The sequence below is a fragment of the Globicephala melas genome, chromosome 4 (genome assembly GCF_963455315.2).
Source record: "Globicephala melas chromosome 4, mGloMel1.2, whole genome shotgun sequence".
In the NCBI taxonomy this organism is placed as follows: domain Eukaryota; kingdom Metazoa; phylum Chordata; class Mammalia; order Artiodactyla; family Delphinidae; genus Globicephala; species Globicephala melas.
The window spans coordinates 5,329,153-5,356,259 of NC_083317.1; the positions used below are offsets into that span (position 1 = coordinate 5,329,153).

At 44.0% G+C, this 27,107-nt stretch overlaps 1 protein-coding gene across 5 annotated transcripts in view; it reads left to right on the forward strand.

Annotated features, from left to right (window-relative positions):
* Nucleotides 1–27,107, forward strand: part of DSCAM (DS cell adhesion molecule) — a 752,061-nt gene that overhangs the window by 645,832 nt on the left and 79,122 nt on the right. For 4 of the 5 annotated variants that reach the window (XM_030835449.2, XM_060297784.1, XM_060297782.1 and 1 more), the window contains exons 18-20: nucleotides 1,239–1,385; nucleotides 7,188–7,343; nucleotides 19,019–19,152. In XM_030835449.2, coding sequence (XP_030691309.1) covers nucleotides 1,239–1,385; nucleotides 7,188–7,343; nucleotides 19,019–19,152 — 437 coding nt within the window. The remainder of the gene's footprint in view (nucleotides 1–1,238; nucleotides 1,386–7,187; nucleotides 7,344–19,018; nucleotides 19,153–27,107) is intronic. The other variant, XM_060297783.1, reaches the window with a different exon arrangement.

The following is a 27,107-nucleotide window of genomic DNA, read 5'->3' on the forward strand; positions in this document are numbered from 1 at the left end:
CCTCCCTCCCTCCCTCCCTCCCTCCCTCCCTTCCTTCCTTCCTTCCTTCCTTCCTTCCTTCCTTCCTTCCTTCCTTCCTTCCTTCCTTCCTTCCTTCCTTCCTTCCTTCCTTTTTTTGTGATTGCTTTTTATTTTCAAGCATTCTGAGACCAGAGAACAGGAATGAGCAAGCTTCCTTGGAGCAAATCTCACGGTGACTGTGCGCCCCCTAGTGGCCATAAGGCATTAATGTACCCTCCCACCTTGACCACCTAAGAGCTCACATTCTCCAGCAATGCTTGAAAGGAGAGAGAACCCTAGTGTCCGGAAGCGCCATCTTTTAGGTGCAGAGGTCAGATATAGGGTCAGCTGTAGGAGTAGGGGATAGATGCTTCCAGCAGCAAGCTCGCACGGCAGTTGCCTCTCGTGCAACTAGCCGCTGGGTCATAGGTTTGAGAGCACACATGGTGACTTGCATCTATAATTTCTGAGCGTTTTCACAGGGAGAGAAGTCTTAGACAGCTAGAACCCAGAAGTCCAGGCTTTTCTTTCCATCTTCATAGTCTTCGCAGGCGTGGTTAGATAGACCTTTGGGTTTTCACGTTGATGTTCATCTTTCACTGATGTTTGCAATTCAGTCACTATTTTGCCCCCTCTCCCAGCCACGACGTTTAAGGTTTGCATAAACCCACATGAAAAATACTTCAAATATCCTTCTAGCCTGTATCCTAGTCCATTTTCGCTCTTTCCTCTGACGAATGGTATAGTATTGAAAGGGGCCCTGCTGGGGATGGGACAGTGAATACGATGACGTGTCTGCTTTGTGGCACTTTCAACAGTGAGGCTTTCAATTTACAGGCCAGGTATTACTCAGTATGAGGAGATGTACTGTATAAAGTACATGTAACTTACAACAGTAACTTTCAAGGGTAATGGGAAAATAAGCCAGACCAGCAATGGTCTTTTACTCATGCAGTAGGATCAGAAGTGTTCTCAACTCCATAAGCCTGGGGCTTAACAGTGAAGCAGTTATTCTGGAAAGAGAGACAGTGGAAGTCATATGAAGTCATTGCATTTTACTGAGTTATCATAATATTTGCATAGAGGAATGGTACTCATTTTTTTCCTTAATTTGGGGGATTGAGAGCAATGTTTTATTTTCCTGTACTTTGAACTATTAAAGTAATGTTGCTTATTCAATATTGCTTTGCTAATTAAACCACCCACGGTTATTACAGATTCTAACTATCTAATTTCAGTGCCCAGCTACCCCCCCGAAAATGTCCAAGCCATAGCAACATCACCAGAAAGAATATCACTGTCCTGGTCCACACTTTCCAAGGAAGCCCTGAATGGAATCCTCCAGGGGTTCAGAGTCATTTACTGGGCCAACCTCATGGACGGAGGTAAGGGGGTTAAACTAGAACTTGGAGTTTGCCCCAAAGGATGCGCCATGGAATTTGCAGACCCCCTCCTCCTACCGTGGGATTCAGCACAGGGTGGGCAGTTCTTTATCGATGGGTACTTTTCTCCTTTCCCCTCGTCTTTCTGTTATCTCATATCTGACATTTTTAACAGGTGTGCACAGCTGTTTAAATCATATACCTTCAAAAAGCAATTTGAAGGATAGGAGGGGGTGGCACTTGGGGAATCTAGGAATAGATGTGTTTTCCTAATTATGAGTATCTATGTCAAGCCTCTGCAGGCAGCACCAAAACCTGGATCTGTATCTAGAAAGTTCTGCGTGATGTGTATCCTAAAAGGCTGACTTCCTCCTATTCCCCGATAGGACTCAGCAGGGAAAATCCTTAAGCTCCTGTAGTTGAACTAGAAGGGGTTCAGGAAGAACGCCAGAGCCAGAACACCTTGGGCGGAGGAGCGTTGTTCCCACGAGGAGCGCTTTCATCCCAAACCCTCCACTTTTGTCCCCTCCTTTTTCTTTCTTCCTCCTTGTATTCCCTCTCTTCCTTCTTGATTCTTTGTGATTTTTTTTCTTCTTTCAAGTTGTAGGACAAAATTCTCCTGTTTGGAGGCAAGACTTGGCACGAGAGAGGGTCAGCTCAGGGAGTGGCAAGATTGGGGCTCCAAGTGTCTTGAGCAGAACAGAGGCCTGACGTCACCGAGCCAGGCTGAGCCCCGCTCCAGGAGCACAACAGGCCCACCCTGAGCTACAGCCCCTAACAGGAAAGGCTCTGCTCTCTGCTTGTGGCCCAGGACTTGGGTGGCCCACATCTGCACCCTGCCCTGCTCCCCATATCCAGCCCCCAGGGGTGCCTCCCCTCTGGTTTGGGGCTTCCTGCAGCTCTTCTGACTGTGGGTCCTCTGAGTCTGGGCAAACACAGAGGCCCCCAGGGCATTTCCCACCTCTGCTCAGGACCACCTGGGTCTGCTCTGCCAACCCGGTCGCTTTCCCCACCCAGGTAATCAGAACACACAGGGCCTCAGAGGCTGCAGGGGTTCCACTACTGGTGCCAGAATAAAGGAAGGAAGGCAGCTTAATTTGCTAAGTAAATAGCAGAGTTCCAGGCTTAGCTGTTTACATCTGCAGCCAGACTTGTGTCTCAGAGCTGAGGACCAGATCTGATTCCCTTGATGTCGAGGTAGCGCTTTTCATAGTGCCAGCAGTGGGAGACATTCTGATTCGCCTTCTGGGCGCCCCCGAAGCAGAAGTGTTACCTGAGCAGCTACTCTGTGCTGAGCTCCTGCTTGGCACTGAGGATGCAGCATCTGCCCCGATGGTTGCTCTAGCCTAGTGAGAGTGGGGATAAGTGATGCGTACAGAACCTGCAGCCCAGTAAGGCACAGCCAGCCCCACGGAGGCACAGAGTTAAACAGATGATTCCCTTCACCTCCTCCCTGCAAACAGAGCTTTAAGACTCCCATAGAAGTAAAATACGGAGCAACGAAAGATTTCAAATTACCTACTTTACTGACACAATACAGTAATAGATCATTGCATATACTTGTTCTGGTTTCTAATCCTCTTCTTGAATAAGATGAAATTAAACACCCTAACGTACTCACCTAAAGGCAGTGTTACACTAAAATCGTCCTTTTTTGTTCTTGTTGGAAACATTTCCATAATCCGGTGGTGACTCTTCATTACATTTTCACATTTTCCTCATATGTGCTAATAATGCCTGTAAGCACCTTAGTTCTACGATGGATGATACGGTTAATATCGTTCAGTCAACTTCACACTTTAAAGCTTTAAAAACTTGAACATTTAAAAACAAAAGTCTTTAAATAAAGAATGCTTGGGGCTTCCCTGGTGGCGCAGTGGTTGAGAGTCCGCCTGCCGATGCAGGGGACACGGGTTCATGCCCCAGTCCAGGAGGAGCGGCTGGGCCCGTGAGCCATGGCCGCTGAGCCTGCGCGTCCGGAGCCTGTGCTCCGCAACGGGAGAGGCCACAACAGTGAGAGGCCCGCGTACCGCAAAAAAAAAAAAAAGAATGCTTGGAAATGCATACAGTTTCTAAAGATACTTTTACTCACTGTATGAAGACCAAGGTGATGTGCTTAATGCCTAATGTAGAAGTACTACACTTAATCTCCAAAAGATGAGAAAGAAACCCTCAGAAACCTATGAACAGTCATTCCTGACCTGCTACCTCTGAGAAGTGACATGTACGCACTCGCAGGGAATTTCATGGAATTACTGGATTCTTCTGCACCAGCTCTTAGATTGCGGCCCTGAGGTTCCCACAGACACACAACACGTAGTGATCGTGTAAAGAACTATACCTGCTAAGCTTGAGGATACACCACACATACATACGCACACACTCACTCGTGCAGGCCAAGAGAGAAAGAGATCGTTACTACTGCTGTGATTAGCAATTGCCCCAAATACTTTGAAAAATATGCATTAAAAAGCATTTTGTTATTGTTAACATGACCAGATAAAACTGGTTAATATATTTGATAGGACAGGTTAAATGTACAATAGGTCGGTGAAATTTGAGTATTTTATAATCTGAAAGTCAAAGAATTTTTAAGACCTGACAGAAGCAGTTAGTCTAAGATTGCTAGGGAAATGGCGCACTTTGAAAATCCACTGTTTCCATCGGAATTGGAGCTGCTTTTCAGCCCTCTGTCTTTCTTCAAGACAAAAACGACAGATTCTGAATCAAAGCAACGTTTAAGTACCAACCAAGACTTTTGCTACGATGCTGGCATGTTGAGGAGGTGCTTGGGAGAAGTGATTTCCACCCCTATTTTGATTTCTTCCTTAGACCCTTTAAGAATGAAGAAGGGTGTAAATAAATACATAAAACTATTTTGTTTTAAAATATGAAGTTTTTCTTTAAAAAACTTTTTGTACTATAAATAGTATGATTTCTGAATTTATTTTCTATATTAATTTCATATTATTTTACTCATGATTTCAACTGAACACTATTCTTTACTCCCCATATATTTTTAAAAATTTATTTTATTGAAGTATAGTTGATTTACAATGTTATGCTAATTTCTACTGTATTGTCCCATATATATATATATATATATATATTTTTTTTTTTAATGACTCCACTGGGGCCGTGAAAAGTAGGTGATAGAAATCCGTGTTTAAGCCATAAAAAAAGAAAAGGAGCTTGAAAGAACGACAAATGAAGCACGCTATTTTGAATTTGGCTTTTTTCATAATTTTCCTTTTTACTTCCTCTACATTGATGAGTCAGGGACATACCCTCCCAGCAGAGAGAATGAGGTGCTTTTGTGGTAGATTCTGGGGCACAGGTAGTTTTTAAAAATCCTTGGGGGGGGTAATTTTGAACAGGGGTTTGGACTGCTTTCATATTCATGGTTCGTGATAACTTAGTTCATCCAAATAATATGAACCCCAGTATGAGTCAACAACCAGATACCAATTCTAATTAGTATGGTAATTCATGAGCGGGTGTAATTCTTTTGTGTCAAGTGTTGCTTTCTTCAAAAAGATCAGGGTGTCCCACTTTGCCCTTCTCCCTCTTAACTGTCCTCTTCTCCATCACTGTGTCTCACTGGGGAACAGCCCTGTCCCATCGGCACAGCACACCTTTCCCCTGCACTGTAATTGGAGCTCATACTTCCCCCGTGACGTAGAGACCCTGGGTCCTTCTTAAAGATAAAAACAAAAGCATAAAACCAGAGGCCCCAAGAGGTCACATGATATAGTCAATTCCTCATTACTAGCCCTGCATACAGCCCCGTGGAAGCCCCTCCCCCGAGTTGCATTTTCCCTGACTGTGTGTGTGTGTGTGTGTAATCTTTGGCATAATGTAGAAGTTCCTAAATCTGAAAAGATCTTGATGAGATCTATACTTAAACTTTTTCCATTAGCATTTGAATTTTTTAACCTACTCCAATTGACCTGTATTATCTATGTTCAGGAAAATGAACATCATAAATGAATAATATAATGGAAAGCGGTCTGATGGTCACCCAGGGCAGACTTTTCCTTCACAGGAGAGAATTTCTAACCCATCTGAGGGTAACGATTGTTACCCAGCTTTCCAAATGCACAGTGACCACACGGGAGCAAACATTTTCTTTCATTTTCATAAGCCATCTGCTCCGGTTTCTAGATTGTGGCCCCTAAAAGTCTGCCACCAGATGGTCTCCCCCAGAAGACCACAGGCATCTTTGGGGGGCTGTGCCCTTTGCTCTTCTCTGCCCCCCCAGCAAAGCATCCTGCCCCCAGAACTCATCCACAAGGTGCCCAAGGTGGGAACAGGCGCCGGGCTCCTGTTGGGGTCCGGGGCTGTGTCTGTGCCCATTTTTCCCATCCCCTCACAGCCCTCATCACCCACAGGGGTCCCTGGCATGTGAGTGACAAGCCTTGGCTACCCCCTGCTTTATTTTAAATTCAACTATCCTGCTATGTCCAGTTCAGCCCTGATCCTTTTGATGACGAAAAGTAAAAATAGTCACCATAATCACCAAACAGCTGGCCACTAATCTCCGAACTTCCGTGCAATATGCCAGAAGGACAAGAGGAAAGAAAATCAAAGAGCAGGAAGAGGAAACCAGCTGGCAGAACCGCATCTCATCCGGCCGCCATGCAGGCCCACCGAGCGGCCACAGGGAGTGGCTGAGAGTGGGGACCGGGCCCGTGCGGCCACGCCCTGTGGTGCCGCGGCCCATGCTCTCGGCCCCCGCGCTCGGCTCCGGGACCTGGGGAAGCTGTTGAGTCTCTACCTGCCTCAGTTTCCTCTCCTGTAAAATGAATGGGTTGTGGAAACAAGAGCACGGTCATGCTGGGTAAATGAGTTAACCTGGGAACCCAGAACCCAAGGAAGCGCGCACGGCATGTCAGCTGCCTTTACTGAGGCCAGAGAGCGCGAGAGACCCTTTCGGGCAGCCTCACTGTGTGCACTGTGTGCAGAGGTGGCCAGACACCAAGGAGGACTCCCTTCTGGACCCCGTCTCCCAGCCCAGTTCTGAGTAACCGGGCACAGCGGGCACGGGGACGAGCCTGCACCAAACATCCCACACACGGCCACTTGCCCTAAAGGTCAGCAGTCCTCAGGCCCCTCTCTCCTTGTCTGTCAGAGCACCCGTGGCGGTACTTAACACACCACCGTGAGTTTTCTCAAACTGCCGCATATCCTATACCTCAGATGCGCCAGCAGAAAGGTCCATGTTTGCACGTCATTAGCTGATCCCACACCAGAACGTGAAGCAGTTTTAGCTGACGCCACATTCCTGACGCGTCAGCCGGAGGGTTCACTCCAGGTGACAGGAGGGGTTTGCCGCGCTGCCGACGCTCATATACTTAAGTTAGGTGCTGAGAAACACGTCTACCTTAAAGGAGTTTGCTTTTGTAAATGGAAAAATGAAACTCGACTTGTAGAAGCTTCTGGATGAGCAGTTAGAAGGGTCTCTGCAGAGTGAGCACAGTGGTCCTGGCTCCCTGGGGCCTGGGGTGCGGGAAACCTGCTTGGGGACAGTTCAGGAGGGCAGCCACGGTGCCAGCGTTGGGTTTATAACACTTAACTTGGAGTGCATTGCTGTTTTCCAGACCGCTTTTCCACCCTGTGCTCTGTGGCAGTTTGGTGCAAATGACCTTTTCCAAATGCCGCAGAGCGTTGGTGTCACATGAAGACTGTGCCTGGTCCCCTTGCGTGATTTCAGGACGTGAGCGATGGAGGCTCGTGGCCCAGTGCTGGGCAGCAAGGACGGTGCCCACAGCCGCGGTAACAGGTTCGTGTTTTCTTGTCCTCCAGAGCTGGGTGAGATTAAAAACGTCACCACCACGCAGCCCTCCCTGGAGCTGGACGGGCTGGAGAAATACACCAACTACAGCATCCAGGTGCTGGCCTTCACCCGGGCTGGGGACGGCGTGCGAAGCGAGCAGATCTTCACTCGGACCAAAGAAGATGGTGAGAAAGGGGGCGGCTTGTTGGGGGAGAGCTCAGGTCCCGTCTGAACCTCCAGGGGCCACACAGGAGGCTCCCACCAGCTGGCAGCATTCCCGGGCAGGAGCTATTGTTGGAAAGGCTGGGTCAGAGAATTAATTCACCCACCTATTCTTTTTTTTTCAGACTTCTTAACATCTTTATTGGGGTATAATTGCTTTACAATAGTGTGTTAGTTTCTGCTTTATAACAAAGTGAATCAGTTATACATATACATATGTTCCCATATCTCTTCCCTCTTGCGTCTCCCTCCCTCCCACCCTCCCTATCCCACCCCTCCAGGCGGTCACAAAGCACCGAGCCGATATCCCTGTGCCATGCGGCTGCTTCCCACTAGCTATCTACCTTACGTTTGGTAGTGTGTATATGTCCATGCCTCTCTCTCGCCCTGTCACAGCTCACCCTTCCCCCTCCCCATATCCTCAAGTCCATTCTCCAGTAGGTCTGTGTCTTTATTCCTGTCTTACCCCTAGGTTCTTCATGACATTTTTTTTCCTTAAATTCCATATATATGTGTTAGCATACGGTATTTGTCTTTCTCTTTCTGACTTACTTCACTCTGTATGACAGACTCTAGGTCTATCCACCTCATTACAAATAGCTCAATTTCGTTTCTTTTTATGGCTGAGTAATATTCCATGGTATATATGTGCCACATCTTCTTTATCCATTCATCTGATGATGGGCACTTAGGTTGTTTCCATCTCCAGGCTATTGTAAATAGAGCTGCAATGAACATTGTGGTACATGACTCTTTGAATTATGGTTTTCTCAGGGTATATGCCCAGTAGTGGGATTGCTGGGTCATATGGTAGTTCTATTTGTAGTTTTTTAAGGAACCTCCATACTGTTCTCCATAGTGGTTGTACCAATTCACATTCCCACCAGCAGTGCAAGAGTGTTCCCTTTTCTCCACACCCTCTCCAGCATTTATTGTTTCTAGATTTTTTGATGATGGCCATCTGACTGGTGTGAGATGATATCTCATTGTAGTTTTGATTTGCATTTCTCTAATGATTAATGATGTTGAGCATTCTTTCATGTGTTTGTTGGCAGTCTGTATATCTTCTTTGGAGAAATGTCTATTTAGGTCTTCTGCCCATTTTTGGATTGGGTTGTTTGTTTTTTTGTTATTGAGCTACATGAGCTGCTTGTAAATTTTGGAAATTAATCCTTTGTCAGTTGCTTCATTTGCAAATATTTTCTCCCATTCTGAGTGTTGTCTTTTTGTCTTGTTTATGTTTTCCTTTGCTGTGCAAAAGCTTTTAAGTTTCATTAGGTCCCATTTGTTTATTTTTGTTTTTATTTCCATTTCTCTAGGAGGCACCCACCTATTCTTGACTTTGCTCCATGCAAACTTTTTTGCTGCCCTCACAAAATATTCCAGCACGATTCAGACCAGCACTTCCTGTGTCACCTTTGTTTGATTTATCCATTGTTTCTCTCTTCCCCTATAATTTTTCCTTTTTTTGGTGGGGGGAGGCACATATTATTTTAAACAAAAGTGCTTTTTATCCCAGGCCTGTATCCCAGGGCCATCCCTGTTTTGTATCCCATTAGAATAATTTCAGTGACTCTTTAGCTATTAGTGTAAGCTCTGATCATTTCCATCTTTCCACTTAAAAATTATGTAATGGTCTACATCGTCATATGCTGTGCCAGCTTTAGAATAACATTAGAATAAGCCCTCAATGTGAGAGCTTCATGTTAATTTTTTTAAATTTCTTACAAGAATTTATGATGATTTAGTAAAATTTTAAATCGTAGCACATTTTTCAGATCACAGTTCGGACTTGGTTATGTGACTATTTCCCAATCCTACAAAAACTGTATGGCAAAATAGTTTCTTACATTATTTTAAGGGAAAGCCTGAGGGACCTTACTGAAGACTTTCTGAAGAATAATTTAACTTATAATACATATTATGGCAACAGTGAGGAAAGCAGTTTCCACCTTAATAAAAGAAAGAGCAATTGATATCCAATTGATCCCCTTGTAGAATCCTCCAAATCAGAGCTCAGAATTATACCCAAGCCAGAGTTGAGGTGGGAACCACTACACCTGAATTCTGTGCTGATTTGGCTCTGCAGTTTTGTTTTTTTGTCTTCTTGCAGGGCCTCTGTTCCCCAGGAAGCTGGGCAGGGTGTGGGTGGGAGAGCCGTTTTCCATTGCCCATGAATGCCCACGTATTGGCAGTTTTGATGTCCTTTGCTACATAGACAGTCAACATGCTGTTGCTTCCCCCCCATGTCCTGTGGGAGCAAAGCTAGGGACACACTCTCAGAGGCTTGGGCAGACCCTTCCTGCCCAGCTTTTCTGTCTCCTAAGGACACTCCCCTGACTTTCACAGCATCACTCTCTACTCTCCCCTCATCAAACCCAGCCCCGCTCCCCAAGCAGTCCTGTCCGTCTACCCTCACATATGTTTATTGTCTCTCTAGCCCTTCGTGCATTCTAGTTCCCACACACAAATTTAACCTCATTACCCTCAGTTTTTCTAGAACACACAAGTGATTATTCCCGGTTATATGCAGGTGTCAGCCAATGCCGCCCAAAGGAATTGCATTCTTTAGGGAAATCTAAGGTCAAAATGCAATGCCATTAGGAAGTCACACATTCATAGAGATATCTACAAATCTATGTCCTGGATGAAGACAGCCATATTTAATTTTTAAAATGTAATCAACTGAGAGCTGTGTCTAGATGCTGGCTCTGCCACCTGCTGCCGTGGAACTTTGACACCTTACCTCACTTTCTCTGAACTGGACTTTTTTCATGTACAAAATTTCCATGACAATCAGACTGCACAGAATTAAGACATAAAAAGTGAAGTGATGTGTGCAAACATCACCTAGCTTGACATATCGTGGGATGGTTCCTGACACTAGACATTTGATTATTTGATCTCCACTCCTTCAGAATAAGGGTGGAACCTTCTTTTGCATTGCTAAGCAATAACACAGATGTCACTGGAATTATTATTTAAAGAGCAAATTGATCAGCAACATGAATTTTGACACCTGCATTTTTCAGAAAAACGTACAGAAATCCAATAAAAGCGGAAAGCTCTTTACAGCTCCATACTGACTGGTAATTTGGGATCAATTTTTAATTACTCTTCCAGTTTTAGAAATCATAGAGCTCTGTCTCAAAACTTGACCCTGAGACCCAAAGTGTAATTTGTCAATCAATTATTCTCTGCTTTCCTATCCAGTGCTAATAGTATGGGGAGATGTGATTAATTGTGGAAGGCCCTGCCTTGGGCATACCAGGGAGGAGATCAAGAATTCCACTTGTGCAAACGTGGACGAGAGTGATGCAGAGCTGAGTGTCAGTATTTACTCGGGATAAATCATCAGCATTTTCAAAAAGAAGCAGAGCAGAGATTAGGCAGGAGAGTAAAACTAGTATAATAGTGAGCTTATTTCCCAGATTCACATGAAAACTTCACTAATCTAGAAATGGTGAAGAATTGTGCCAGCCATCCTTATAGACTCAATGTCTAATATAAATAGACATTTGAGCAGTTTACAGAACTGATTACAATTTTGTGTCTGCTTGTAAGGAATGCGTAATCAAAGTCAGAGTATAAATCCTGTTGATGCTTCTGTGAAGTCTTATGATTTGAAGTTTGGATAACACTGCCGACTTCAACTAAATGATGTAAAAATATAAAATAATAATTGTCAACATTTATTGTTTTTCCTCAGAAAAGCACTATTCTAGGCACAGGTTGAAGTTTCATTGTTTATTGATGCTCTTGCAAGTAAAGAAATATTAACACATTCACAGCAAACATTTAATTAGGACTTCTCTGCCCAAAACAGTTCTTAAACTAATGTCCTCACCCCTCAGTGTCATGGGGCCTGGAATTTTAAATTATGTTGTTAGGTCACTGATCATCTTAAAAAGGAAAAATGTATCACTTGCTAGTGAAAGAGATAAAAACAGAATCAATAATAAATAAATAAAAATAGATTAAATAAATAAAATTGAAAAATAAAACACACACAACGTTTACTTTTACAGGGGATAATTCACAACGGAAATATTTGTTTAGAAAACAAGTCTTCTGTTCCATAAGTAGTTTCTCAGTTTCTATAAAGATTCTTGGACATATTCTCCAAGAATATGGAGATCTTGATATAGATTTCTGCTATAGATCCTTGGACATACTATTGGGTCCATAGTCTCAGTTCCATCAGTATAGTTGTGGGTCCACAGAGATATTCTCAGGGTCCGTAAGAACAACTGACATCTCAGGTCCTCTTCCCAGGACTGCTCAGTCATTGAGAACTTGCACATTTTTTATTGCTGCAAGACCACAAAAGATTATATGCCAATCAAGCTTTTTGTTTTTGAACACAGGACAGCTAATTCTGAATTCTAAAACGTTTGTGAAATCCTGCTACCATTTTATTTGCTGAGAATATAATCTGAGCCAAGCCATGGGGAAGAGAACACACACAAACGTAATTTATTATTTTTCCAATTGTTATTTCGTCCTGCTGGCAGAAGGTAGTTTCAGCCCTGATCCTTTTCCACAAAAGAAAACATTACATATATCTAAATAGCGACGGTTGTGTTTAAGTGCAAATATTTACCGAATACATCACAAAGCCACATAGCTCTGTGGGAAGAAGTTCAGCAGGAGCCGTAATATGTGATCTTTGGTCCCTCTCTGCCATGGTTAATGATCTGTTTAGCAGGACATCTGAAAGTGGAGCTCAGAGCAAGAGAAAAATAAACAGACATCAGGATATTTGATTCCTCTGGCCAGCCATATCTTGAGCCATACATCCTCTTGAAGGTATGGATGGTGTGTTCTCAGGTGATAGTGTAACTGCACCCTGGTTCACCTTAAAGGTGATGGACTCTTTGTGTGTGTGTGTGTGTGTGTGTGTGTGTGTGTGTGTGTATTTGCCTGACCACCAGCAGTGCTGCCCTTCAGGTGACACTGAAGGCTTTGTGTGCCATGAGAAAGCCGTCAGTTAATCGGTATCAATACTGCTTAGGATTCCAGAGTCCTGCAGCATTTGGCAGGGTTGTGATGTGCTCTGTGCAGTAGCAGATACACCGGCAACACAACAGACCAGGATGTCCTGGGAGGCCTTCCACCACGTGGATGTCAAAGCTTCCTCTGCTGCAGTGATTCTCACACAGGTTCCTAGGAAGTCCAAGGGCTCCTAGGGGGGCTTCAGAGATGCCCAGTGGTAATGGGGAGGGCCCCTGAAGGGCTCCCTCCCAGCTCTGCTTCAGGAGGAGCCACTCCACTTCCACTGTGTTATGCATGGGTCTCCCACATGACACTTAAAAGGATTTGTCCACTTTGAAGAGTGTTTGGAAACCACTGCTGTAATGGGTGCAAAGGCCAGACATACTGGAGCCTGATGGAAACCAGAAGAGAAAAGGGGCCTCATGCATTGCTTGGCCATGACGACAACTGCTATTGTGAAGGTGTCCCTGCAGCATCATGTCATCTGCTCACGGCTCAGAAAAGCCACTGCGGAGCCTGGGGCTCAGGTGGACCTGGCTGTCACGGTGGGTCACACATACACACACACTGATGTGTGTACCACACCACACACAGCACAGACATCACATACACACCACAAACCACACATGCACATGCACACACTATACACACACTCACACATACCACACACACACCACGCACGCTACACATGCAGACATACTCTACACACACGTCACACACACATCACACAAAACACACACCACATACACTACACACACCACACAAGCCACAAACCGCACACACGTACCCCTGCCTGTGGCTGATCTCTAAGACCAGAAAAATGATGATGACAAGAACGAAGCTGACCAGAGTGTCTGTGAGGTACTTATTAGACCTTTGTCTCATTTCAGATTGAGGCAATATTTTTACAGAACAATAAGTTTGATGTTTCACATTCAGATACACTCTTAGGTGGCTTGACTGTGTGGACCGATTCTCTATGCTGTGTAGCAAATCATCACAAACTTAGCACCTTAAAACAATACAAATTCATTATCTGACCATTTCCTGGGGTCAGGAGTCCAGGGACAGGTTAGCCAGGCGCCCGCTCAGGGTCTCACAGGCTGAAATCACAGTGTTGGCTGGGCCTGGGTTCTCATCTGAGGTGGGGTCCTCACCTGAGCTCACTGGCAGTCAGCAGGACCCAGTTCCCTTAGGGCTGAGACCATCTCCTCAGCCCCCAGAGGCCACTCCCCAATCCCTGTCGCATGGCCCCAGCAGGGCCACATGGTCGTGTGGTCATAGCAGGACAGTTGACCTCTTCATCACCAACAGGAGCCTGTCTCTGCTACTCCAAATCCCTCTCTGACTTCTAGACCCTCTTTTAAGAGGCTCATCTGATTAGGTTGGGCCCACCCAAGTTACTCTCCTTTCGAGTAACTTAAAGTCAGCTGATTGGGTCCTTAATTATGTCTGCAAAATCCCTTCACCTTTGCACACAATGTAACCTGATTTTGAGAGTGCTCCATCATAGTGACAAGTACCACCCACATTCAAGGGGAAGTAATTATACAGGTGTGGATATCAGAGGGCGAGAATCTTGGGCACCATCTTAGAATCCTGCCTGCCACACTGAGCTCATTTAGAAAGTCTGCTTGGAGGACCTAGTATGCCCCAGATACTGGCCCGGGCACTGGAGACACAGCAGAGAACAGGACAGGTGGGGCTCGCAGGCTGGTGGGGGAGACAGATATTTACCAATCACTCCTGAGTGGGTTATGACAAGTGCCATGAAGAAGCGTCTTCAGAGACAACCCGTCCTGAAGTTGTCACAAACCTCACCTAAGCTAGTGACAGAGAAGGTTTTATCAAGAAAGCAAGCACTAGCAGAAGCTGAGATGAGTTAGAGTTGCCGAGGACAAGGTGGAGGGTGGAGAACAATTCCAGGCAGGAGGAACCCAAGGCTGTCAGTCATCATGTGTCAATGACCTGATGTGGGAGACGCACGCCACATCCAGGGACCTAAAAAGGGCTTCAGTGCTGTGCAGTGACACAGAGCCAGGAAGAGAATCCAGCCACTGACCTGACACGTCCACGTGGAGGTCTAAAGCACAGACCAACCTTACACATCCACCGAGAGGCAACGAGAAGGGAAGAGAATTCTAGGTTCTGGCTCTTGCGACCAAGGATGTGGCTGTGCCATTTGCTGCAATAGGGGACGGGAGGAGGGAGGCTTGGGAGAGAAGGTGATGAGCCCTGCTTTGAACAGGATAGGTCTAAGGTGCGTGAGTCAGAGCCGAGATGCCGGGGCCATCCGACACGAGAGCTCTGAGAGCATCTGCGTGCACAGGGGAGCACGTGGGAGAATGCAGAAGAGATGGTCCTCAGCCGCTGCATTCTTAACTTCAACCAGTCAAACCTGGAGCCATAAGTTCACTCGATGGCCAGAAATTCATGAAGGCTACCTAAGCTTACCTGTATCTTCATAAGAAAAAAGCAGATTACCAAAATGTAACCTGATGACTAGGAATGCGTCTTAACCAACTATGTCCCAGACACACCCTCCTCAGCCATCTCTGTCTCCTGCCCCTCTCAACATTTGGTGTTTATAATTCAACACTGAGTTACAAAGTAAAGGCCAGAGTCCTTTAGCAATATGTACAATAAAGAAATGGCGATGATACAAATGATAGCTAGAGTTTATTCAGTGCGTATTATATACAGGACTCGTATATACAGGACTCGTATTAATTCTTCACATGAATTCTCTTTCATAATCTTAACAGTAAAATAATAACTTGGTATAGTTATTGTTCTGGCTTCATAGATGAGGGAACTAAGACTTATTAGAGAACTTCTGAACTTGCCCAGGACACAGAACCAAGTGATACAGTTGGAGAAAAGCCAGCAGTGGAGGCTGCAAAGCCCACACCTTTAACCATTGTGGTGTAATCCAAACCAGAACTAAAATTTTAAATTCTCATTCGTAAAATATTGGCTCAGAAATCCTGAAAATCTTTCTCCAATGTCTTGTGCCTCAGTTTCTGTATATTTATTATTTTCTTGTGCAAAATTCTAATAACGCTACAAGGAAAGATTGTACAAGATGGATCATAAATCAGTGTATGAGGAACCACATGGGGGTTTAGGTAGTAAGTGCAGTGAAAAACCCTTTGATCTGACGTGATCCAGGCAAGTTAATGGAAATAATCTACTAAAGAAGGAATCACTACATTTTACAGTGACCAAGAGACAGAACTCAAACATTGTAGTTTAACTTAAAACATATAAATACACATTTATTATATAATCATTGTCTAATCAAATAATCCAGACTCATTTCTTTAGTTTGGGATGAAGAGATTAGAGTTCTATGTCATTTTTCATTCTTTGAACTGTATTCATCATGGATCATCTGTAATTTCCACTTTAATTTCTTGATCGTGGAGTAAACATGTATTGTCATTGGCCAATAATCTGATTTTTAATTTCTTTTTATCTGTTTGCCTTGATTTTTTTTGCCATGTGACCTGTTCTTCTCACTAGTCTTGCCCAAACCTAATTGAGGCTTCTTTTTTTTTTTAAACTTACCTTCAGAAAGCTTTTCCAAAGTCCCATCAATTGTCCTAAAAACAGCTTTCTTTGTGCACTCATATTTCATCAGTTTCCATAAATTAAACTGCATTACCTTGACAAATACAATTGTCACCAGCAGGGTGGAAACAAACCTGACACTCCTGATGAGCAGCCAGCCAAGGGGTTGTTGCCAATGTACTTGGGGTCCTAGAAGGACGCTGGCCAGAGGGAGTGCCTGGTGGATGCCAGCTGCGTGGTTTACTTTACGGAAGATATGGGGGTTCTGGCCAATCTGGGGGCATCCATTAGCGTGGGAATATTAAGCATGTGTACGCTCTACCCTTGGCGTTCAGGAGGAGCCCCTGCGGCTCTGAACCAGGTTGTAGATGTCTTGGTGATTGCCCTCACCAGTAGAAAACTAAGCATATTCAGGACAAAGGTACCTTGTTCCCAAGGACCTATTAATCCAAGCTTCATCACTCCTATGTGTTCCTTTCTCTAGACCTTTTGCTTTTGGTGGAACTTGTCAAAAACTGATCCCAGGGCTTCCCTGGTGGCGCAGTGGTTGAGAGTCCACCTGCCAATACAGGGGATGCGGGTTCATGCCCCTGTCCTGGAGGATCCCACATGCCGCGGAGCGGCTGGGCCCGTGAGCCATGGCTGCTGAGCCTGCGCGTCCGGAGCCTGTGCTCCGCGACGGGAGAGGCCACAGCAGTGAGAAGCCTGCGTACCACAAAAAAAACTATACAAAAAACTGATCCCAAGATTTTATATTTTCAAATGATGACTGTGTCCAACCCCCGTTAACTCTTGCCAGAGTTGTTGGCTTTGTTGTTTTGACCTAGAAGAGCCAAGGTCAAAATTTGAGCATAATTTGACCTAGAATTGTCACCTAGAAGGTGACAATTATGAGATACACATTCAACTCCAAAAATATTTACTCTGAAGTTAGGTTGTTTTTGGAGAAGGAAGGAACTCAAAGCTTCCTCCAGGGGCTCACAGGGGACCTTACTGGTTTGAATTTCAAGGTCTCCATCAAGGGGGGAACCTCTCTCTACATGAAAAGTTAAAACAATGAGGAGGAAAGCAATAACCTCGTGGTTTCTCTCACAGCAGATTTAACACTCTTTCCTCTTTATCCCATGTTCTACCCACCTCACCTCATTCTCCCTCTTCAACCTGGAAAACAAAAGGGTGGAGGGAAGGGCACTTATGTTCAATCTCACTTCTCAGATTAAGCTTCATGTCATCAACACCCTTTTCTGCATTCTTAGATGATTTACAGAGGGGAGTTTGTTGTCTGTATAAACTGTGAATCTTTGACACAAAAATTCATACTCATAAAAACTGCTTCTGAGCCTCTCCTGAGCCAAATAGAGGTGTCATCACGAAGTGTTTTGGGCACAGAAGGGTGATCTCTGATGACTGAGGTAATTCGCCCTCATTCCTAACTCAGGAGGCAAGAGGTACGCCCCAAGCCTGTTCAAAGCCAAACACTGTAGCAGAAAAAAGAATGACCCAGAAGCTAAATTCTCTACTAGTCAGAGACAGGAAGTCATCAGGGACTGAAAAGCACAGAGAAGGCTCCCGGGAAAATAGGGACTTGAGCTGATTGTGTTAGTTCTGTCACAGAAACAACCATTCATGACACTGGTTAAGGAACAGCAAGGCAGGCTTCATTCAGGGGAACGATTTGATAGGTGAAGGCATGACCACAATAGTGCTTTGCAGTAGGGGAGGGAGATTGGATTCAGCTTTGAATACAAGGAAAAGTGGGAATTTATAGCCAAGGAGTGAAGGGGAGGAAGAGGGGTCATTGGGTGAAAAAATTGCTAAGAGGAAACATCAGGGGTGAGGGGCATTCTGGCTAAATTGGCTTCACAGGAGTTTTGCAAAAGGCAGGTGAGGAGGATCAGAGATTACCTGGTGATGACAGAGAGTGAGGACTTTGATCAATATCAAAGGTGACAAGATATTGTGGAGATTCTGGCTAAACTGACTGAGCAGGATACTTGCTAAAGTGGGTTCTTAGGGGATATGCCCAAGAACATGGCTCAGTGGAGCTCCTAGATCACTGGTCAGAGAGACACTGTGTCAGCCCCCAGGGTGGCTGTAACAAAGTCCCACAGCCTGGGGGACCAGCAACAGGAATGTGCTGTCTCAGGTTTCTGGAGGCAAGAAGTCCAAGATCAAGGGGTGGGCAGGGTCGGTTCTTTCCAAGGACTGTGAGGGAGAATCGATCCCTGGCTTGTAGATGGGCATCTTCTCCCTGTGTCTTCACATTGTCTTGCCTCCATGTATATCTCTGTGTCCACACCTCCCTTTTTTTTTACAAGGACACCAGCCATGCTGGTCAGGGCTCACCCAAATGACCCCATTTTAACTTGATTTTCTCTTGAAATATTCCATCTCCAGATAAGGTCACATTCTGGCATGGTAGGGTTAGGGCTTCAACAAGTGGGTGTTGACTGAAAAAAAATGCACAACATGAGAGTTGTGAGTTAAGTTTTATTTGGGGCAAAATAAGGACTATAGCCTGGGAGACAGAATTTAAGATAGCTCTGAGAAACTTCTCCATAGAGGTAGTGGGGAAGGTCAGTGTTACATATGATTTCAGTGAAGGGGGTACATGCAGTCAAGCACACGTTTTGGCAGAAGCTTCCTGCTAGTCATGAGGAACAGGTGTCACCATTAATGATTTTAGTGCTTTTCTAGATACGAGGAGATGCAAGAATCGGGCTCATAAAATCTTCTCCTAAAAATATCTATCTGTCTGAAGGCCTGTTCTGCCAGTTTTTCCCAGAGCACAGAGGGCCTCATTCCTGATGTCCACCCTGAACTCCTTTCAGTAGATGTTGAAGGTCAGCGGCTGCAGCAGTTCATGATTTAATCCTTGCAGAGGCAGATGGCAAGTGCCAATCTGTAGTTGGCCTGGGTTTGGAGGGACACAATTCAGCCCGCATCCCTGACTCCTGAAGAGCTGGGAAGAGAGAGTGGCAGGGCCCATCGGTGTCCTGTGGCGTGGTGGGTCTGGAGTGGCGGGGAGGGAAGCTCCATCGTTCTGTCACTAAACTTTCTGCTTTTCCAGTTCCAGGTCCCCCCGCAGGAGTCAAGGCGGCTGCGGCCTCAGCCTCCATGGTCTTTGTGTCCTGGCTCCCCCCTCTCAAACTGAATGGCATCATCCGAAAGTACACGGTGTTCTGCTCCCACCCCTACCCCACAGTAAGTTGGTAAATCACCCAGTGCCTTTCAAGCATCTTCCAGAAACGAGCCACGGGCGCTCGCTTGAGACATTCTCCTTCCTTTGTTTCCCACCTCCTTGGGTTTCCCCAGTGGTTTTATTCTTCTCCCTGCTGTCTGCACATACAAAGCAAGGTCCTCATTACCACCTCACTGGAAAATACACTTCTGAATCCTTCTAAGGGACACAGTTGTCTGGAATGATTGTTTATTGGGTGAGTTCCCACAAACACTGCCAGCCGGCTTATCAAAATCAAAACCCGGAGGCCTTAATTGATTGTCAGTGGACACCACCTATTGATTTTGCTGTTGGGCTCATCCTTCAATTCACTTCATGCTTCATCTGCCTCCCTCGCACACCCTGACCCCGTCCTCCTTCCCTGCCCATCGCCCACTGAGACCCAGCAGCCAGAAAACCCTTGTTATGCTAGAAATGAAGAACTTTAACAAGACTCTATGACCCTCACAAGTACAACAGTCAGCTTAATTCATTGTGAAGGAATTAAAAGGTAGGGTACTTAATATTTCAAAATATGGGGTTTGCTGTCATTAGTATTAACACCACTGAATGATACTTACAGAGTTAGAGTGTTTCTTAAACAGAAGAATGTGTGTATCCAAAGGGGAAATTTCAAAGAAAACAAAAAATGGTTCATGAAATTTATGACGTCTTCATAGAAATGTTTATGACATTTTCTGAGGTAGGCGCTGTGTCCAATCCATCTTTCCATCTCCCAGCTCCCGGCACAGTGCATGACATGCATAGCCATTCACTGTTTGTGGAGTGAATACACAAATTAATTTTGGTTTTATTGTGGTAAAATATCAAAACATAAAAGGTAGCATTTTTAAGTGTTCAATTCAGTGGCATTAACTCCATTCACATTGTTGTGAGACCATCACCACCATCCATCTCCAGAGCTCTTTTCTTGGAAAACTGAAACTCTGTGCCCATGAAACACTACCTCCCATTCTCCCTCCCCCAGCCCCTGGCAACCACCCTTCTCCTTTCTGTCTCAGTGAATTTGACTATTCTAGGAATTTCATAGATATCACCGGAATAAGACAGTGTTATCTTTCTGTGCTTGGCTTTTTTCACTGAGCATAATATGTTCAGGGTGCATGTATGTTGTAGCATGTGTCTGAATTTCCTTCCTTTTTAAGGTTGAATAACATTCCTGAACTAATTTAGTAATTACTTTTTAATTAAAATGACATGCTTTCCCAAGTCTAGAGTCTGTAGGGGACCCAGAGGCCCAGTGGCACTATAGACACTGAGGATGATTAACAGTGGGGAGACAGGGGGAGAGCAGGAGTGTGGCTCACAGCTGGGCCTCCATCTCTGAAAAATATCAAGTTGTGTGTTCTGCTGTTTATATGTCAACAGCAGCACCTCTGGAGTTGAAGTAAAGACTTAGAGGTAATATGCTTAGATATGGGTTTTAGAACTTGTGTGAGTTCCTTATCTGGTTTCAAACATGCTGTTAACTCTCACCTGCTGAATCCTACCATCAGATCCCACCATCAAAGTCCAGAGATGCAGAGCAGTGTAGAGGACACGGTGGGTGGCCCTCTACTCAGAGGCCATTCACTGAGGACCCTGTGCAGGTTCTGATCCTTTGGGCATCAGCCCTGACATACCACCACATTCAGCAAAGAGAGACAAAATTATTGCTGAAAATGTGCCCATATTTCACTCGAATATGAAGGGCTTCTTTATTTGTATTCATTCATTCATTTCTTGATTTGCTGTAGGACTCCCAATTGCTCTTTTGACTCCAACGAGCTAGAGAGAGCCAGCAGGGAACACCGGCAGCTCACCCTCATTCTGTCTTCCCAATCAGCTCTTTATCTCTAAACTAAAAGCCCCAACCTGGCTTATTTGTAATTAGTCCTGAGTGACTGAGGCTTAGAGGAGCGAGCCCGCGTTTGTGGATCGTGGGTGCTATATTACTCTCCATCCTCCCAGCCTACGAATTAAGTCCTATAAAAAAAGGAGGAGTTACTATCCCAAACACAGTATCCATCGAACACTCTGTAGGATGGAATATAAATAATTTCCCAAGGGATTTCCAGTCTCTCCCTGCATAGAATAATGGGACTGAACTCTCCAGGACCTTCTCAACAAGAGCCTTTCAAAAAATACCTTAGCGAGATCAAACTAACCAGAAAAGGTGGGAAATAACTGAATTTCTCACCTCCTTGATGTCTTACAACCACTAGCAGGTGTTTCTGTGTGGTCTTTAACCATATTAAAAAAACATTGTGAATCTAGAAATATGATTATCACAAGGTGCCTGTGGTCTCCCAGGAAGCACCACTTATTAAGCTTTGCAGAGAGGACCCAGAACTCCAGAGCTGTCCTCAATAACATGAAGTGAACCAGAATCAGTTTTCTTCCATCTCTAGAACCACATTGCTATTCATCTATTTCAAATATCACTTAAGACCACGAGGCCTATTTTTAATAGACTTTATTTTTTAGAGCAGTTTTAGGTTGACAGCAAAATTGAGTGTGAGGTACAGAGACTTCTCATATGATACCTATTTTTAAAATAAAATAATGCCATTGCAAGTAAAGATGAGAGAGAACTAATGCACGTGTCTTCAGAGGTGAAGACTTAAAAAATTCCATCTACTATTCTGTTTTTTTCCCGTGGAATGAATAAGGAACTATAAGTTACTGGAAAGGGGGAATTTTTCCCATCTCTAGTGTCTGCGATTTAATTTTAAGTCAGAAAACGATGCTATCAAATTTCTGAGGCTTTTACTTTTCTGCCAATGTATCGAAAGAAACACCAGAGGGCAGTCCTAGTTCTGTGTATTTTTCCTGCTCGTGTATCTGAATTTTTTTTCCTTTGAAATGACTTCATAGTCGAATGTAGAACATGGGAAGATAAATTAGGACACAGCATACTCCGTAATTTAATCTTCTTTATGAGAGTCCCTCGGCTAACCTCCTTGCTGATGTAAATTTTCTCTCAAGATCCTCAATTCATGCCCCTTCCTTGTGAAAGTGCCTCGTTAAAAGACACAGGCTCTTTTCTCTAATATGTACGATGCATTGTCTGATTATAGGCATTTGTTTCACGGTGTTCCCTCAGGTCAGTTTAGTAAAAGTCGTCAGCATATGAAACTTTGTATGTTGCCAGACAAGAAACTGGAAATTTGTCTCAAGGCTGGTTGTCTAAAAGTGGTGCTTGGTAAACATTAATCTCACTGTGAGGGACCAGCTAAAGCAAAGAGACATCAACCTTCCCAGTCAGAGCAAAACCTCAAATCTGTTTGATTAAGGAATTCATCATATAATTTTTGGAACCATGGCTATTACTTTTAGTATATAATGGTTTGGATGATCAATTCATACACTATGAGAAGCAATGGAAATCCAAAGTAATGAGCTAGCCTTGTAAGGTCCCAGGTAGAAAGTAGTTAACCTGGATTTCCTCTCTAACGACCCTCCCTACTTAAAAGCAGACTGTGAAAAATGTTATATATTACATAAGCACTAGGAGGTAGAAATTGTCTGTTCTCCAAGGCTAAGCTGGTGGACATAGAAATGTGAAATTAGATAGCACAAACTTCTCATTAATGAAGAATAAAAATCAGAAGGTCTAAAAAATTATATCAGTGAGCTATGATCCACCTCAGTTAGTCCAGTTTCAGAAGATAATGTTAGCCAGTTCCTGCACAAAGTAGAGCCCAGTAGATGCTGCTGAATGAGCAAATGAGACTCATAGCAACTACCTCTCCACAGTGGAGCCCACAACTCAGAATTAAGCAAGTCTTCTAGGAAGCAAAGAAAGTAGCCTCTACCAGGTCCAGACAACATTCAAGCCAAGGTAGCAGGTGTGTGTTTGCCTCCCAACCCTCCCTAGACTGCATTCCCTAAAGCTATAGTGGGGCTGAGGACAAGACAGAGTGGCTTTAGAGAACCACAAATATTCAGGAATCTCAAGTCAAAAAACGGTGCAATAACAGAATCAGGGAAGTAGTATCTAATGTGACCACCTGAACTTATAATGATGCTCATCATAATATTGATTGTTCCTCTCTCAGAAGTAACCATGGGCCTCCTGGTTGTAAAATTCCATTGCCTCTTAGGAAGAAGTAATGCTCTTCCTATTTTAAGTTGTAGCATCACAAGCTATTATATAGTTATTTGTTTTTAAAATTTGTTTTTCTTAGCTTCCATTATCCTTTTATTCTTTCTCCTTTGTTCTCCCTCTCCCTCAACACCCCACCCTTAAAGGTAGGCATTTTTCAATACTCTACCTTCTTTTCATATTCTTTACTATCTCCCTGAATAATTGAATCTATTCTCATAATTTAACCATCATCTGAAGTTAAGGGGTTCAAAATGTTTATCTCTAACCCTGACAATCTTAGAGAACCAATCAGTCCTATATTGTCAACTTCCTACTATCCATGTCTTCTTGGAGACCCCACCACATCCAACATGTCCAGAACCAAATTCATTCTTGCCCCCCCTTCTGTTCCTGTTTCTCAACTAAGCTAATCATTACCTTTGACTAAGCTAATCATTACCTTAGACAAAGCTAAGCCTTAGATTAACTTTGACTCCTGTTCTCCCTTTCCACTCATTATCTGATTTGTTTCCAAATCATTTCTTCATTTACCCAGCAAATTTCTGTAGAGGGCTACCTTGTGCCAAGGGCTGAGCCAGAGTTGGAGGTGTATTAGTCAGGAGAAACTGAGTTATGCTGTGTAACAAGCATGCCTAAAAATATCAATAATTTCCACCAATAACAGCTTTATTTTTCTTTCACATTCATGTTCATTGTGAGTTGGTGGTAGCTCTGATCCATGTTATCTTCACTCCAGGAAGGACCCATATGGGTTTTATGGCAGAGGGAAATAAATCTCTGGAGAGTCTGACATAGGCATTAAATGCTCCAGCACAAATCAATGGCTAGAATCCATCACATAGCCTCACTCAACCACAAGGGAACCAGGAATACAATCTGAACACATACTGAGAAAACAGGCAAACCAGAATGTTTGGAGAACAACTCTAATATAACCAAGGGACTGCAATGACAAAGGATAGAGTGTCTTTCTTTGAGAAGTTCCTAGTTCTAGGGAGGGCAGAAAATACTAGAGATGGTCACTGCTCTGTGTGGCGTGGCAAATGACACAACAGTGGCATGGACAGCACTGGATGACACAGGAGTCAGGTAGGAGGGTGTTACTCAAATAATCAGGTCAGAGACTGTTACTTAGGACATATATACAGCCCTGGCTTGCAGGAGGGGAAGAATTGTACCTGATGAGAGGGTTTTATGACCAAGGGAAATAGCACCTGCAGAGTGACATTGTGTCATGAAGAGTCTTTCTCCACAACATCTTTCTAATCCTCTCCCTTCCTTTCACTCCCACCACCATTGCCTTGGTTCAAGTCCTTGCTTGGGAAACCAAACTACCCATATCCATTCCCTTCCACTGTCTGCATCACTGTCATAATTATTCTTCCAAATTCTTTGTCCGATCATGTCATGCCCTTGTGCAAATTTCTTGGATAACTTCTCCCTTTTTACCTAAAAAATGTTCAGAATTCTCAAGATGACCTGTGCAGATTTCCATAACCCAGCTCCAATGGCTGTCTCCTATTCTACTAACCTTCCTCCATCCAAAATCTAAGCCACACTGTGTCTCCTGTGTGTGTGTGTGTTGTGTGTGTGTGTTGTGTGTGTGTATTAGGTCCTCCTCCTCCTTGTCTTTTCCCTCTCATCCTCCCATGTAATAATGTTTATTCTTAAGGCTCAACTTATTTATTCTAACATTGTTGAGCACTTGCCATATTCTAGCTGCTCTGTGTTAAATGCTTTATGCTTATAGTTTCCAAACTTGTTTTTTCATGACTCACAATCGGAAATATATTTCATGATCACACTCCAGTACACACACACAGCAAAAGCCTTGTAAACAAAACTTCACTTACTACACATGATGCACTCTGATATTTTCTGTTATATTGGATTTTTTTCTCTTCTTTTATTTTTTAAATGATTTCCAGGCCCACTAAATTGCTTCTATGGACCACATTTTTAAAAATACTGCTTTCATCAGTTAATTCTGATGATTACCTTATGCAAGAGGGGTTGTTTTTATTCTCTTCTCTGTACTGGTGCTGACATGGAGACTGTGCAGCCTGCCCAGGACCACGCAGCTTAGCAAGGTAAAGACAGGGTCTGTAGCCCACAGGGGTCTGAGCTCAGGAACCAGGCTCTTCACCCTAACAGCCTACTACCTTCCCCGGGGAAGCTGGCCCCATCTCGCCTCAGCATCCCCAGCACTGATTTTTAACCTCTCTTTGACATAACCGTAATCTCTTGCATCACTTTTGGAGGGGGGCATAGCTGAGCCCCCGCAGTGGCACGTCAGTTTCTTAAGTACAGGAACCACAGTTAGTTACTATTATACCTTTGGAAACCCCGGTATTATGGTGACATAGTAGATGTTCAGCAAATGCTATATTGAATTAAATTTTATGGATGATGGCTATGAGTCAACCAATAGAGGTTAAACTGTATAATGAAGTTTCTACTTAATAAGGCAGGAAAAGTGTGTTATATACTTTGGGATGCTTTCCATCCCCTAAGGATTTAGATAAAATGCCTGTGCTTTTGAATCACTGACATGGAAATCATTCTGCCACAGTTCCAGCTAAATGACTTATTGCTGGACCTCTTTATTCTGTAATGGCAAAGCTGTAAATTATGGAGTTGCCAAAAGTCATCCAAAGAATACACAGTCATGTTTCACATACATATACGCAATTAATCACATGTCAGCAGATCTTTTTTGGGCACCTCTGTGTGACAGGCATGCATTAGGCTCTCTATGCTCTTGAGATTAACTGAGCTCTACTCTAGCACTCAGCATCGTATCATATGACTGGGAGAAATCTAGAAAAGTTTCCTTGAGACAGACCTACAGCTAAGCATATGAAAACCAACTCTGGTTTTATAAAATTTCTGGGGAAGTATCAATATATTCTTGAACTTCCTTAGAAATATCTCAGTATTTCATGGCCAGTTCTGATGAAATATGTTCTAAATCTGCTTTAAATTTTTTGTGCTGCAATTTACATATATTTATTAGACTCCAACTCTTTGGGGGAGTGAGGGGAAGTACATGCTATCTTTTATAATCTAGTTCTTTAAAAAGATGAAGAACAATAATCTAGTTCTTTATCTATCCTCAATGAACCAGCCAATAACTGCTCAATATTTCTGTTAAGTCCATATTTTAATTTTTTTTAAATCATCATCTGTGGTGCTTCAGTATCATTGGGCATAAAGTGAAGCTGTCCAGTTGCTATAATAGGTCAAAATGCAGGTGACCCCTATGCTAAGGTTGGGAGAAAGCTTGGCCTTTAAAATCCTGAGCCCGATTTTGGACTTTATTGAACAAAGGGAAGCAGAATCATTTATTCAAATGGAATTTCTGTACAGAAACAAGCCCTAAAAATCACCCTTCAAGCCCAGTCTCACAAGATTGCCTGCTCAACTTTGCAGATAAATTGCCAATACACATTCTGGCTTTGAACTGCCATTCATTCTGACTAGACAGCGGTGTAAACTTCTCCACTGCTTCCAAAGTAGCCACAGATGAAAATGCCCTTTTTTTTTTTTTTTTTTTTTTTTGGAATACGCGGGTCTCTCACTGTTGTGGCCTCTCCCGTTGCAGAGCACAGGCTCTGGACGCGCAGGCTCAGCAGCCATGGCTCACAGGCCTAGCCGCTCCGCGGCATGTGGGATCCTCCCGGACCGGGGCACGAACCCGTGTCCCCTGCATCGGCAGGCGGACTCTCAACCACTGCGCCACCAGGGAAGCCCAAAAATGCCCTTTTGATCAACTAGCTTTTGGAGTTTTTGGAAGAGTCCAGCTTTGAAAACATATCATCTTTTTGA